General features: G+C 41.1%; 1 protein-coding gene across 4 annotated transcripts in view; it reads right to left on the reverse strand.

Annotated features, from left to right (window-relative positions):
- The window catches only part of DIP2C (disco interacting protein 2 homolog C), a 309922-nt gene that overhangs the window by 125897 nt on the left and 169404 nt on the right, over positions 1–14621 (reverse strand). For 2 of the 4 annotated variants that reach the window (XM_027720742.2, XM_027720741.2), the window contains exons 3-4: positions 13621–13788; positions 4213–4323 (exon numbers count right to left, since the gene is read on the reverse strand). In XM_027720742.2, coding sequence (XP_027576543.1) covers positions 4213–4323; positions 13621–13788 — 279 coding nt within the window. The remainder of the gene's footprint in view (positions 1–4212; positions 4324–13620; positions 13789–14621) is intronic. The other 2 variants (XM_027720744.2, XM_027720743.2) reach the window with 1 other exon arrangement.

The following is a 14621-nucleotide window of genomic DNA, read 5'->3' on the forward strand; positions in this document are numbered from 1 at the left end:
ATCTGTTTGCAGATGTTAATTGAAATAAATTGTGCAAAAACACCAAGGAAGGAAAATGTTTTCCTAGAAGTGAATTCCTTATTGGTTAAAGACTGTGCATTCATTTTCTTTTGAGCCTTTTCCAAGGAGATGTGCCAAATATGATAACAAACACTGAAACTGGGTAACAGCTAGGATCTAACAATCACAATGTGATCAGATGGTGAAGTATTAAGCACAGCAAAACAACAAGCAATACAAAGGTTTCTACCTGAAGCAAACCTGAATTTGAAAACAAGATAATGCAACCTACAGTAATAGAGAGTATGAATTACAGACCAAGAAAGAAACAGGCTTCTGATCTCACAGGGGCAAAGTACAGAAGGGGAGAACACAGTTCAGGGTAGGAACATTGCACTGTATCTAAGCAAAGCTCCTCTGAAAGTAAATTTGAAAATGATCCGATAACTTTTCAAAATTGAAATGTATGTTTACATTTACCTTCACTGACATTTGCTCCATACTGTTTTCTATTAAGCAAGTGAAGATGCAGGAAGTGTTCAAATCAATTTGCTGAAGAGCTCAGTGACTCACTGAGGAGTTATGCTATACAACAACCAATGTAGGAATTCAAAGCCTGCCACAAGTCCCCAAAATACTGTCAGGTTTTTCAGTTTTAACACTGAGGACATTTTCACAACAGCAAGAAAGATCTGCATTTGTAATATACTCCTGACTCTCCTAAAGTGAGACTGCTGCACTAATAACAACCCTTTACACTCAATTAATTACTTTTCCTCTCAGCAACAAAGTTTTTGTCTTTATTATTTATACATATATATATGTATACACATTTATATATATATATATATATCATTACAACAACTCACCCTATCCCTAAGGCAGGACCTTATGCACCATTTCGCTGAACAAATGCCTTCCTTTTAAGGCAGCAGGCAGCAACTGAAACCAAGGAGCAGAAACACCAACTCAGAGCACTTCTGGGGGCTCAGAAGAGGCACAGGGAAGCTGTGCATGATGTTTCCTTTTGCCCATTCCCAAACTGACTCAACATCTTAGTTTACAGATGGCATGCATAGTTTAAGCAGACAACTTTCAACACACAGTCAAATGCATGTGTTCTTAACAGAATTGCTCTGGAGAGTCGCAGCTTGGATGTTCGAGGACCATGTGCTGCACGCCCACAAATTAGACAAGTTCAGGAATAGTATTTTTTTACCTATTTAAAAACACTGGGTAAAAATCAGACCATTTTTAGTGTAATGTTGGAGAAGCTTCTAGGAGCTTATATATCAAGGAATTATCATGCAGATACCACAAACATTATTCAACAAAAAATTGGCAGCATCTACAGTATGAACCCAAAGTTTCTGAAGGGAGAGGGGAGTTTTAAAAATTTATCAGAATGGCCTGGACACACATGAACTTTCTCTGACACATTTATCATTTAATTTTCCTTTAAATGGGACTGGCAAGCTCTTTGACTAATGCAATGAACCAGAGATATGTTACAAAAGGTTTAATAAGGAGTTCTCTATAATTTTCCAGTTGTGTCAGCACAATGAGTCTGACTGCGTCCAGAAAGATGCATCTCTCAAACACAATCCAGACCTTCCACAGTCAGCTCCTTGGCACCCTCCATAGCCACCAGGTCCTGGCTTATGACTCTCAGCTCACAAGGGTCTCTCTGCCACAAAGGTGTGCTGCTGTCTATAGCTCTCTCATCCTGCAGCTGCAAGAGAGGCAGTACCAGACAAACCAGTCCGTGGCCTCTGGTTGTCATCTGGGAAGGACATTTACACTGCAGCAGTCCCTACAGCAGTTGAAACAACAGCTGAGCACACCTAGCCTTCATCCAGCTAAGAGGTAGTACATTCAGTTTATGCCTTCAAAGGTACGAGTAAAGAAGTTTCAGAGCTCACTTTTCCTTCACAGAATCACAGAATTGTTAAGGTTGGGAAAGATAAGATTATTGAGACCAACCATTAACCCAGCATCACCGAGTTCACCACCAAACCACATCCCCAGGTGCCACAACCACATGCCTTTTGAACACTTACAGGGATGGTGGTTCCACCACTTCCCTGGGCAGCCTGTTTCAATAACTTGACCACCCCTGCAGTGAAGAAATTTTTCCTCACCACAACCTCCTTTCAGGTAGTTTTAGAGAGTGATAAGGTCTCCCCTGAGCCTCCTTTTCTCCAGGCTAAATACCCTCAGTTCCCTCAGCCGCTCCTCATAAGACCTGTGCTCCAGACCCTTCACGTGTTTCACTGCCCTTCTCTAGACACGTTCCAGCACCTCAACATCCCTACTGTTGAGGCTGTTAAAAACTAGTAATAAATCAATCACTTCCTGCACTTTGTGTTATATCTGGAGCAATATCATGAAGAGAGTTGGATCCCATTCATCTGGAAATAAGTTTTTACCCTTTTGTTGAGCTTTGAAATTAATTTTATCTGCCTTTAATCAGTGATTCTATTTAGGCATAATGATGTTCCCAACTTGTTATACTTCAAATTAAATATTTTTCTTATGGTATTTACTGAACTAGAACCAGTACAGTAAAATCCAGCTTTGCCACAGAACCACAAACTGGAGTAGGTCAGCAGGAGCCTTTGGAGATCATCCGGTCCAACTTCCTGCTCTAAGGAGGGTTACCTACAGCAGATTGCTTGGGGTCATGTCCAATGGGGTTTAGAATAGCTCCAAGAATGGAGGCACTACAACCTCTCTGGGCAACCTGTGCCAGTGCTTGACCACTCGTTGAGTAAAAAAGTTTCTACTTGTGCTTCCATGGAATTTTTCATATTTCAGTTTGTGCCAGCTGTCTCTTGTCCTGTCACTGGACACCAGTGAGAAGAGTCTGGCTCCATATTCTTTAATTCCCCCATCAGGTACTTATATATGTGGACAAGATCACTCCCCAGGCTGTAAAACCCCAGCTCTCTCAGCCTCTCCTCACATATAACAGGCTCTATTTGTTAATCATCTTTGTGGTTTTTTGTTGGACTCACTCCAGTACATCCGTATCCCTCTCGTACTGGGGAGCCTAGCACTGGATCCAGCACTCCAGGTGTGCCTCAGCAGTGCTAAGCAGATGGGAAGGATCACCTCCCCAGATCTGCTGGCAGCATTCCTCGAAGTGCAGCCCAGGAGGGCTTTGCCATAAGAGCACCCTCCTAGCTCATGTCCACCAGAACTTTGCTGCTTTTCCAGACAGTGGGCCCCAAGCTGTCTGAGTGCATGGGGTTATTTCTTTCCAGGCACTGGACTTTGCATTTCCTTTTGTCAACCTTCACTGTATTCCTGTTTGCCCACTCCTCCAGCCTGCCCAGATCCCTGTGAATGGCATTACACACTTGTGGTAAATCAACCACTCCTTCCAGTTTGGGATCATCTGTCAGTGCGGGAAGAGTGCACTCTGTCTTACCAACAAGGTCACTGATGAAGCTATTAAGAGGTACTGGAGCCAGCATTCACCCCCAGAGCACCCCACCAGAGACCGGTGTCCAGCTGGACTTTGCGCCATTGATCATAACTCTCAAAGCTCAACACTTCAGCCAATTTTCAGTCCACCTCACTGTCCACTTATCTAATCCATACATCACCAGTTTCTCAAGGAGGATTTTATGAGAGACACTGTTAAAAGCCTCACTAAAGTCAAGGCATACAACATCCACTGCTCTTCCCTCCACCTCCAAGGCAGTCCTCTCATTGTAGAAGGCTATTGGGTTGATTTGATCAAATATTCCCTGTCCTGATTCTCCTTCACAGAGGGTAAGTTTTCATTGCTCAAGACTTTCCCACTGGTCCCAGATGCCTTGGATTCCTGAACACAAGTCTCATCAGTACAGATCAAGGCAAAGAAGGCATTAAGTGTCTTAGCCTTTTTCATGCCCTTTGTGACCTGGTCCTCTGCCCTATTCAGGGGTGGGTCCATGTTTCCTCTTGTCTCCCTTTCGTTACTTATGTGCCTGCAGAAGGCCTTCTTGCCTCCCTTCACATTTTCTGCCAGATTCAATTCCAGTAGTACTTTGGCTTTGCAACTCCACCCCTGCATGCTTGGACATTCCTCTGTATTCGTACAATGAATGCTTCCCGTATAGAGCTACATGAGTTTACAACAAAATTCTTTTTTAAAAAGAGGAAAGAAGAGAACCAGACATTTCAACTTTTCATTCCAATTCTGGGGTCTTCAGTTCTACTTACCCGACCTGTAACGCTCATCCCGTGACCCTGAGGACCTGCGACGGTGATATCGAGAGGAAGAGGATGGAGTAACAGGAGTTCGACGTTCTTGTGGTAATGCCTGGTCCACTCCTGCAATAATAAAAGAAACCAAACAGCTCATTCTGATTGAATTTTTGAAGATTTATAGTGAGGGGGAGTTCAGCATACACTAGAAGCAGAAAATGAACATTCAGTGCCTAAAGCACGTCATGTCAAAACACACTACTTGCCTCTGGTCAGCTTTTCTGGTGTGGTTATTTTCCTGATTGTCTTTAAGGAACCATTTTTCCAAGATAATGGACAACATAAGAAGAGCACAGAGACAGTAAGCTTGGAGATTTTTTTTTTTCCCCCAAACAGATGACTTTTCATTAAGCAGTATTTAGGAAATATTTTAATGAGCTAATAAAGGCAGATACCATTGCAATGTATATTGAAACCTTCCTGCACATTGGTTCGTAAGAAAACTTAGCCAGTGTGTATCATCTAAAACCTCATCTGATTGATATCAGCTGGTGACAACACAATACTAACCTGTGGAAACTAGTTCCTGTGGGAATTATAGTAATACATATAGGCACTTTTAGCTACCAAGGGCCAGAAAGTAAACAATAACTGCACCAAACCAGGTTGAAAATAGCAACATGTTCCAGCGAAATAATAGAATTAGCCTTGTAATACATATACCTGCAGCATCTCAGTACGCTGGGCCTAAATATCAGTATTTTTAGATTGAAACCTTTTATTCATCCCTTTCTCATAGTGAATTTGCTTTCTTTTTTAATAGTATTTTCTTGAAGGCTTCTTAAAATTACAGTAGTGGTATAACAACAGCATCATAGATAAACACTTCTAGAAACTGATGTTCCTAGACAACTTCCAGGGAAGAGTGAAGACAATTACTTACACAGGAAAATTCAAACAAACAATAGGAAAAGAAAGTAAATCTGCATCTGTAATAATGGCATAATATGGTACCCTGCTCTCTTCCAGAGAAGAACCTGAGCAGACAAGCCCAGTAAACGATGCATTCAGGTTTGAGCTAACAAAGCACAGGGCCTTGGGCGCTGTGATGCACAGGGGTAAAGAACAAGGAGTGCCTGAAAAAAAAAATTGACGCTTTCTCATGGGTTTTTTTGCCTTTAAGAAGCAGTTACACACTATGTGTAACTGTAAGAACAGAAGTAAAATTGGTCTCTTGCGCTTAGGGTTCAAATGGATGACTAATAATTTGAAATTGGATTCAACAAAACAATGCATGTAAATATGTTCATATTTTTCAATTAAAACACAATGTAAAATCTCTTCACTACTATTTCTGAACTATTCAATGCCAGCTTATTGGAAAAGATAAGAGTTTACATTTGTAGAAACAATAATTTTTATGTAGAATACAGATCAAGCAAAAATGCTATGATGACTTCAATCAATCTCAGTTAGGTTTCAACAGGCTCTTTAAAAAGCACATTTAAAAAAAAAAAAGTTGGCATTGTATGCTTAGTTCTTTGTGAAAACAAACTGCACTCAAAATCCAGTTTCTCTCTTAAATCTTTGGAATATCAGCAATGTCAAGTCTGCTTTGATTTTGTGGAAAAATGGCTGGTTGGCTAAAAAACATACTTGGAGTAAAATCTCATAGGCGCCTAAAAGACAGAATGAATCCATAAATTTTCTTCTACTCAGATTGTGACTAATAATTCACACTCTTAAATCAAATAACATGTCTTCGTTTAACTCCTCTGTCTCCACATACAGTACTGCGTAATTTCTCTTGCCCTTGTATTCTTTAAGGCAGGTGAACCTGACTTCTGAATCACTGAAATAATGAAAAGAAATACTTTCTCCTCATTTTTATATTCAGAATTTTTCCTTCTTTATTTGTTCACCCTGAAAATGAATAATACATAGTTAATAATAAAATTAACTTTGATTGAAATTTTTCCAAAAATTATCTTTCAGTCTGTACAAGGTGATAAGCATCATTATTCATCTCAGTCCCTATCCACATTGTCAGGAATGAAACAATCTCTAGAAATCACACATATTTACAAAAATCCTAAAAAAAAACACCCAAAAATTGTAGACCTAACAATGCTGTTGTGTGACAGAGGTTTTGTGAAAAAAAGCAGTGCCACGTTTCCCATGGCAAATGATTTGTGTATGGGAAGAAAAACATAGCATGTGGAGAAAAACAAAGATAATTGAGGTGTTGCCACTTTGGTACAACATTGTGATGATACAGGAAAAGGGGATTAACTGCATCTTTCAAACAACAATAGGTTTTAGAAACTAAAGAAGAGAAAGTAAAGAAAACTAGAGAAGGAGAAATTAAATTCTCAGGAAAAGCATCAGTTTCAGAGGTGTTCAGCTGCTGCAGGAGGGAGATTTTTCAGGTAGACCTGAAGGCCACTGGATAAAATAGGTTCAAGTCTGTGGTTTCCTTTTCCTGGTCTAGTGGTTGTGAGACACCTCAAGTGTCTCAGTCTCTTCTTCTGCAGCTCTGGGAAATGCAAAAAGATCTTTTTCCAGGTGTGAAAAAGACAGTGTACATAAAGTGACATCAAATGCTTCCCCTGCTGTGGCAGAAGACAGCAGGATACCCAACTGGCCTGGCAGCACTACAGCCCACAGCGCTCCCTGACACTGCCGAGGGCTCTTCCCTTCTCCAGCTCACTATGGACATCATGCTGCTTCTTATTCTTACTAAAGATACACAATTCTCTCATCTAATCTTAAAACTGAGACACTTCAGCTAGTTTACTTCCCTTTTACTTTGCATTCATGCGTTTGTTCTTTTAAGTAAATCAGTTGTGACCCAATTGGTAGTATGGATTTTCTTCATAGAAAAGAAAGAGAGAGCCCCAACATCCTGTACCAGTAGTCATTTAAGGCCATAGAAAACTAAAAGGGAATACAAAAATGTCTTCTGCATTTATGAGCTGTGGGGGTTATTTGATGGCTTTACTTCCCAGTTTCCCATATATACAAAAACAGTGACTAAACCTCTACCTGTATGGAGCAGAACGTGAACTCGGCTCACTGACAGCACCAATTAACAATGAGGAAGTTAATGCTGCACTAAAATACTGAGGAGAAGCTCTCCATCAGCCACCTGTGGGGAGACCTCTTCATACTACGTTCCTTCAGTGTGCAAAACCAGAAAGCACTGCCCAACTTTGGAGAGAGAGTAAGAAACTGGATGACAGTTCCCTGCTGGAGGGGTCGGAGCAGGAATTAGCTGGAATCGCCTGGACTCACAGCTTGGCTTCCCGTGCACCCGCTCCCTCACACGGCACCAGTGATGGTGTGAGACAAAGTGCACAATAGGAAAACCTACACGCTGCCATTCCTGAGCGATGGGTGGGAGTAAAAGCCATGCAGAATAATGAGTACCATGAAATCAGTGAAGTGTTGCCATAAATAGCGAAGCAGTGTTAACAGCCGAATTGTTCACCTCCATGAAGGCTCTGGCGGTATAGTGCAGTAACAAGCATCTTTTTTTTCCCACTTTGACTTCTGAACATAACTAAACCCCAAAAATTGATGGCTTTCACAGCCAGCACAAGGGTCTGTGAGTTAAGTGCTAATGCTTGTTCAAGTGCAGCTTCGCCCAGATGCATTTGTGAATTGGTGGAAGCGGTGGCATAATGGGCTTTGAGAATCTGTTCTTGGATCAATTCCTAAATTTCAGGAGACAGCAGAGCAATGGATGGCTTTTCTAAAAGAAAGGATAGTGTCACACCAGTATCCTGTGTGCAGACACAATGACAGTCACTGTCAAATTGGCATCATTCTTAATAATACCATGGTCTACTTGGCACTAGTGATTGACTTGTCACAAGCCACAAAGAATTTTAGCAAAATATATATGCCTGGAACACAAATGTTTTATATGAAAGGCTGAGAAATCAGCCTTTACGGTCATCACATTTCACATAAGCATCAACAGGTGCACTAGAGCAAACAGCCACATTCTTAATACAAGCTAATGCTGCTAATGCAGGATCCAGCTTGCAGATTAAGACACCTATATTTGGGTGTCTACAAGAAGGTGCTTAAACTAATCTCCCATTATGAAAAACAGAGACCTAGACCAGGACTCAGAATTCTAAACAAAGGTGTCCAACTTATTTTCAAATGTTGTGGGTTATGACACTTGGCTTGACCAGAATGGCATATTATCCCCTTTAAGTCTTGTTTTATGTGTGCTTGCTCTGTGCAGGTGTCTCCTGTACTACAGGAAATCCTGAACACTATTAGACACCTATCTTCAGGCAACTACATAAGCCCAGTGAAGCCTTGAGAGCTATGCAGGTGGTCAGTGGAGGTATCTACTTTTGAGTAAACTGAAAAGCTCTCTGGGTTTCATCAACTGAATTAACTGTGTCTCTTCACATAAGAATGGAAGCTTAAATATAAGGTTCATAGGCAGACAACTTAATGCAGATATATCAATCCACAAATCCTAATCTGCAAGCTGGGTCCTGTCTTGACTGTATTTAGCTGAAAATGTAAGAGCCTCAGTAAAGCTATTTAAGCAATACTACTGCAATCTGGATAGCTTTAACTGCATGGAAGGTACAGAACTGTCAGCTGGAATCAGGCTTCACCTCCTTTTTTTTTTTTTTTGCCTTCACCTCTTTGTTCTTCCCTTCTTTCTGACTTCTTTTTTAGCTAAATTGCAGTGCTATGGGCTGATAGTGTGGCAATAGCTGCATTGCCCTCTCCAACAGAGGACAATTGTTTCCTTAATGACAGCTGACAAGCTGCTTTGATATATATCTTATTCCTATGTCTGTGTGAACTTTTTGAATCTAAAAATATCTAAAAGCTGAAATGTCGAATTGACAAGAAATAGAAGGAAGGTATTCTTAGACAGAGGTTACATTTATTGTTCTAAAACTAACTTACAGTGTGTGCCCCCCAGGAGAGAGAGCTGTAGGATAAACTCAACAACTCCAGGGCCAGTGGGAAGGAAGGCAAACACTGCTTGCAGTGCAGTTTTAAGAAATGGTATTTACCTTCTCTTCACAGTATTTCCTGAGCTTCTATGCAATGTTGATGGCTCAGCTTTAAAAGCAAAGCCAGGTGGTGAACACATCGTGTATTTTGTAAACAGGTTAAATGTCACACCATCCCCATGGAACTTCTTGCACAGAATGGTATTTCACTCTTCCCATCAAATGTACAAGTAAGTAATGAATTTACTGGATAAGCCAAAGGAGATTTAAAATGCAATACTTCTAACCAAAGACATCCAGGAAAGTGTAGACATTTTCTGCTAGATAAATCTGGAAAAACTGGAATTTCTGATTAGATTTGTTTAATTTACAATTTTTCCTTCACAGATGAGCTTACTCCCGCACTTGGTCTTGATTTCAAACAAACCACAAACTTCAAACTGACCTTCTTTCCTTATTAAAATCTCAATTTTGCCTTCAAGCACCTCCTTGCAAGCTTTAGCTTTCAGTTCAAGCTTAGTATGGATATCACAGGCTTCTTTTTTCTCTCCTTTATCTCAGTGACAGTGGACATCACATTACAGCTCCAATTCACATGTGATGTTTGATTTCCATTGTTCTTTAGACAGTCACACAACTTCAGTGTACCATCTGAAGATTCTTTCAGGAGAAGGTTACCTATTCACACAGCAAACACATTCACCAGTGGGCTGGTCAACTCATATTGCAGACAAATTTGGGCAGCATTGTGAATCCCAGCAATTTTTCATTTTGACAGTGGCACCCAGCTCTTCAAACACCTCCACAGGCTCTACCTCCACTGCCCCAGCCCTCACTGAAGTAATTTCTTTCTACCCTCCATCACTCACCTCTGATTGACCCATCTTTTCTCACCCATTTGTCAAGATTATTTTAAACCAACACTTTCATGTTTCCCCCTATGCTCTTGTGTTCAGCAGATGGTGTCCATTACCATTCAACAGATATTTTACTGGAAATCTTCAAATTCTTTGAAAAACACCCCAACTCTGATGTGTACTAAAAATATCCTCCCAGACAAAAAATATCATGTTGAGTGCTGAAACCACTACCTGCATTACTAACTGATTTCATCATGTACTCATTTCTTCCCTTACAGCCATTTTTTTTGCCTTATTATTAGGGTGAAAAGTGAAGAAAGGTATTTTTTTTTGCTCTGTGTTTGAACAAGGTTTAGTGTTATGAGGTTATGGTGCAGGATAGAAAACAGAGATGCCCAAAAAATAAAGAATGATAAAATGGTAACTGGGCTCTCAGTTGAGTGGCAAAGCCAAAGCAGTAACCAGTTCTCAGATGCTTTCTGTGCCTTCCTATTTAACCAAACTAGGCTCTGTAAAGCATCCACCAGTTCAAACCAAAACTCTTCTTTAAACCCAAAACTTACTAAGCATTTGTCTACATGCCATAGTTTCTCATCTGTGAAACATCTGTCACACTGTTTCCATGTGTTGTCCAATGCATACGCCTTTCAATGAGATGAGATACATACTCTCAACACACATACATGCTCTGAAATGCCCCATCATGGTTATCCCTTGATAAGATCTTCAAGAATTAGTAAGGTAGATGTGATAGGAACACTTGTTAGTATTAATAAAATGAATACATGAGGGTATTTTTTCAGTTCCAGAATCAACCTTTGTTTAAACATTTCTTTGCAATCTAAATAATGTTGCAATCCAAATAATGTCTGTGGAAGACAAAATGAAATTGTAATCACCAAGTTTACTTGGAGTGCCCAAAGGGTTAGCAGCAGAAATAGTTGAAAGCAAATGGATGCATGCAAACACACAGAAAAGTATGCAAATGTATGCACACATTACAGATATATTAATGTGTCATGCTAATGACAGAGGCTACAGAAATTGCTTCCTGTAATTCTAGAGAAAATTGTTCCTTCATAAGGTAAAGGGATCTTCTGTGCACATGTGTTATCTTCTCTGCACTGTGTATCTTGAAATGTCCCCAAGCTGGTGCTGTTGGGGCTCCAGCAGCAGGAGGTGCAGCGATCTGTCTCTAGGCCTGTGAAAGGAGCAGCAGGTGCCTTTTAAGCACTGCATCTCACAGATTTATCAGCCATAATAAATAAAGCACTGATGACTGGTCTACATGGTTACACTACAAATAGAGCTACATTGGTGGTACCAATGATGGGAAATTACAGAAAGCAATCTAGTGTAGACACAGCACTTCATTAAGAGAGAATGAACCACCCATGTCTAAGCTGTTAGAAGCAAAGCTTAATTGATCACAACATTGTCTCTGTTCTGTGAATGAATAATCAAATTTCCTGGCAAAAGACTGGAAGCAAATTGGGCAAAAACACAGCTTATGGGGAATGCAGGTAATTTAGCTATTTTTCTTCTAGGGAGGGTTTCTCTTAATAGCACGCATGCAGCTGTCCACGTTATCTTACCCAGAACTGACTGATCGAATCAAGATAATCTTCAGAAAGTTATTCTAAAATAAATGTCTGTTCAAGTGGTTATTCTTTCAGCTCTTGGCTGTCATGGTTCCTCTACAGAGACAGTAAGAGAAAGGTCACTGCACAAGAGGGAATGGGATATATGTACAGATGTAAAGGTCCGAATTCAGTATGTTTTTTGGATGTCAGACACACAGGCACACTAAGAAAAGAAAAACTACTCTGTGCACAGAGCAGCTCCTGCTACAAACTAACATCCTGAGAAAGCATTTTGAGGAAACAAAGCTGTACTTTTGTCTCCCTGACTTAAAGCAGGTGGAGATTTAAAGGGAAAGAAAAAGGGGGCTCCCCCTACCCCTTCTCCCATCAACAATGCCAAATGCAACACATCCGTTCCAGATTTCTGGATATTCGACAGCCCAGCTGGAACAGTACAAATGTCCTTTGCATATGTGCAGTCTGTGCAGCATCTGGATGTGTCAGGCCTACTGTGCAGGCACTGCGGAGTCAGCCTGCAGATGTGCAGTGGATCCACCACATCCCTTGAGTGACACACACATCCCTTGTGTGTCACTCACTGCACATTTGCTGTACAGCATATGTGACAATATGCTCTCTGGGATTGTCCTCTCAGCAATAGGGAGCTAAGAGTGAACTACAACACTGGAGGAATATCAATCACATGGTTGCCCAGCTTTACCTTTCATTAATCCCATTCCTAAATAGTAACAGCTCTCTCTTTCTAAAATGACAGCACCTCAATAAGCATGACAAAAAGACCATTATATGTCTGTGTGTGTTCATATATGTCTGTAGTCAACCCTTCTACTGCCTACATTTAGCACTTACATGGTTTCATATCATTAATACTGTTAATCCTGTAATTGCAATTTGCACTTAATCATTCCCATTTTGCAAAAATCTTGTGCAGAGGAAATTAATCATGTCAGACTCAGGGAATCTGACTTAGAGCTCCCATATAAGAGGAGAAATACAAATACAGTCAGAATCCCATATGGTTCTCCTCCCTAATCTTATGACAAATTGGTATGAGAATGAGTGGAGAAAGGTTTCTGAAATAGATAACGTTTTTACAGGTATGTCTTGTCCTGACAGAACTGCAAAGCTTATCTTCCCTCTAGAAATCTCTTACACCACATCTGCACTGCCTGTACGAGCGTGGGCAAGCACACAGGCAAGAGTGTGATGTCCTCCACGTGCCTCACGGTTGGCAACAGAAAATCTGACATCTTGAGGGGCCGTAAATCCTCTGCAGCCTTGCTATAAATGCAGGGAGTAAGAGCAGAATGCCTGCCACCAGCCACAGGTCCTCACAGAAGGCAGGATGGGTACCTGGGAAGGGCACGGCTATGCAGGCATGGCTGGGGTCATGCCTTGCCAGTCCACACTGCAGAGACCTAGCCCTGCACAATGTTCTTTCTCCAGTCTACTCTACCAGCCTGATGCCTGTTCTTAAAATTCAGTCTGCTTCTGAATAGTTTGGATGTGAGCAGAGCTCAGGTGAAGATCTCTCCTTGAAAACAGCACAGTATTAGGGGTGCTTAGATTTTTACAGCTTCCTCCGGAATCTGGTGAGTTTGGACCTGTTCAGAGCCCTGTGAAAAGGCAGTGCCAAAATGGGAATTAAAAACACATGCCTGTCTGTGTTTCACCAGCTTGTTGTATGAAACCTCCTCCAGAGTATCCACGGTACAGAAGCTAGAGAAGTGTTAATATGCTCAAATGTTACTAAGTAGAGCTATTCCTTCTCCCTTCCCATCATTTCACTTTTAGGCAGACAAAAGCCAGCAACGGCCTCCCAGATGTTGTCCTTTGGTTGTCCTGCCTTGCAACTGGCAGCCCCACGTTTATCATACTGGCATAGGCGTCTACCAGAGGCTTCCAGATGAGGCACAGTTATATACAGATACGGACTGGAAAAGATACATTCATCGTGCTCACCAAAACGAAAATAAAAGAGAGGCCGGTTTCCTGCTGTGCTGGCTGCTCTCTCTCTAGCGGCCGCTTCCCGGATGTCACAGACACCAATGTTGGCAGTGCGGAGCATTCTTCTGGCAGCTCCTTCACTGTGTTGCAGTCTACACCGTACCGCGGCAGCTCCATTCGCTGCTGTAACAAGTCGAAAAAAACTAATTAATTCACGTTTAGTTTTTTTACATTTGTTACAGCAACGAGTGGAGCTGCTGCCCCCATGCAGTAGAGCACACACGCACACGCACGCACAGACACCACAGGACACTCACGGAGCCAACGTGGGTCAGTGTTCCACTCTGCCAACATGGGCGTTAGGAATGCTAGTAAAGGTGCAGGATGTCCCAACAGAGGGGAACTGCCTTTGGATTTCCTTTAGTTTGTTGAATGCTGTCAAAGAATGCAAATCCCTGCCCCTTCCCAAAGCCTCCAATCCCAGCAAAAGAGTTATGTCCGTTTCCATACTGTTTTAAAATATCTCTAAAACCTCTGTTTCCTCCTAATAGCAAGATCCAGGTCCATCAAAGCTCATAAATTCTTGCATTCTCCATCAAAAAAGGTTACAAAAGAAAAGAAAAAAAAAAGATTAGTTGGTCACATGTGATTGTTCAGATACTAACAGAGGCTTACAAAAGGCAGCATCTGTTTTGTTATCCTATTTCTTCTTGGAAAGGATTCATCTCCCCCTTCCTAGTGAGCAGGCACCTCCAGCCGTTCAGATGAATAAAGTCTTAGAAGGAGAATATAAAACTGAACTTTTTCAAGTTTTGTCCAAAAGGTAACACAACAAAACAAACAAAAAAGTACAAAGACAGCAAAGACCCAAGCACAAATAATATCTGTTTCTGCAGAAAAATACTTTAATATGGCAGAAGCACTGTCTTCCACTATAATAAAATAATTCACTTAGCCATTAGCTAAACAATTGAGCTTAATGTATTTACAAGAAAACAGTGGAATATATTTCAATA

The sequence above is a fragment of the Pipra filicauda genome, unplaced genomic scaffold (genome assembly GCF_003945595.2).
Source record: "Pipra filicauda isolate LSUMZ 115617 unplaced genomic scaffold, ASM394559v2 scaffold94_size2452230_pilon, whole genome shotgun sequence".
In the NCBI taxonomy this organism is placed as follows: Eukaryota; Metazoa; Chordata; class Aves; order Passeriformes; family Pipridae; genus Pipra; species Pipra filicauda.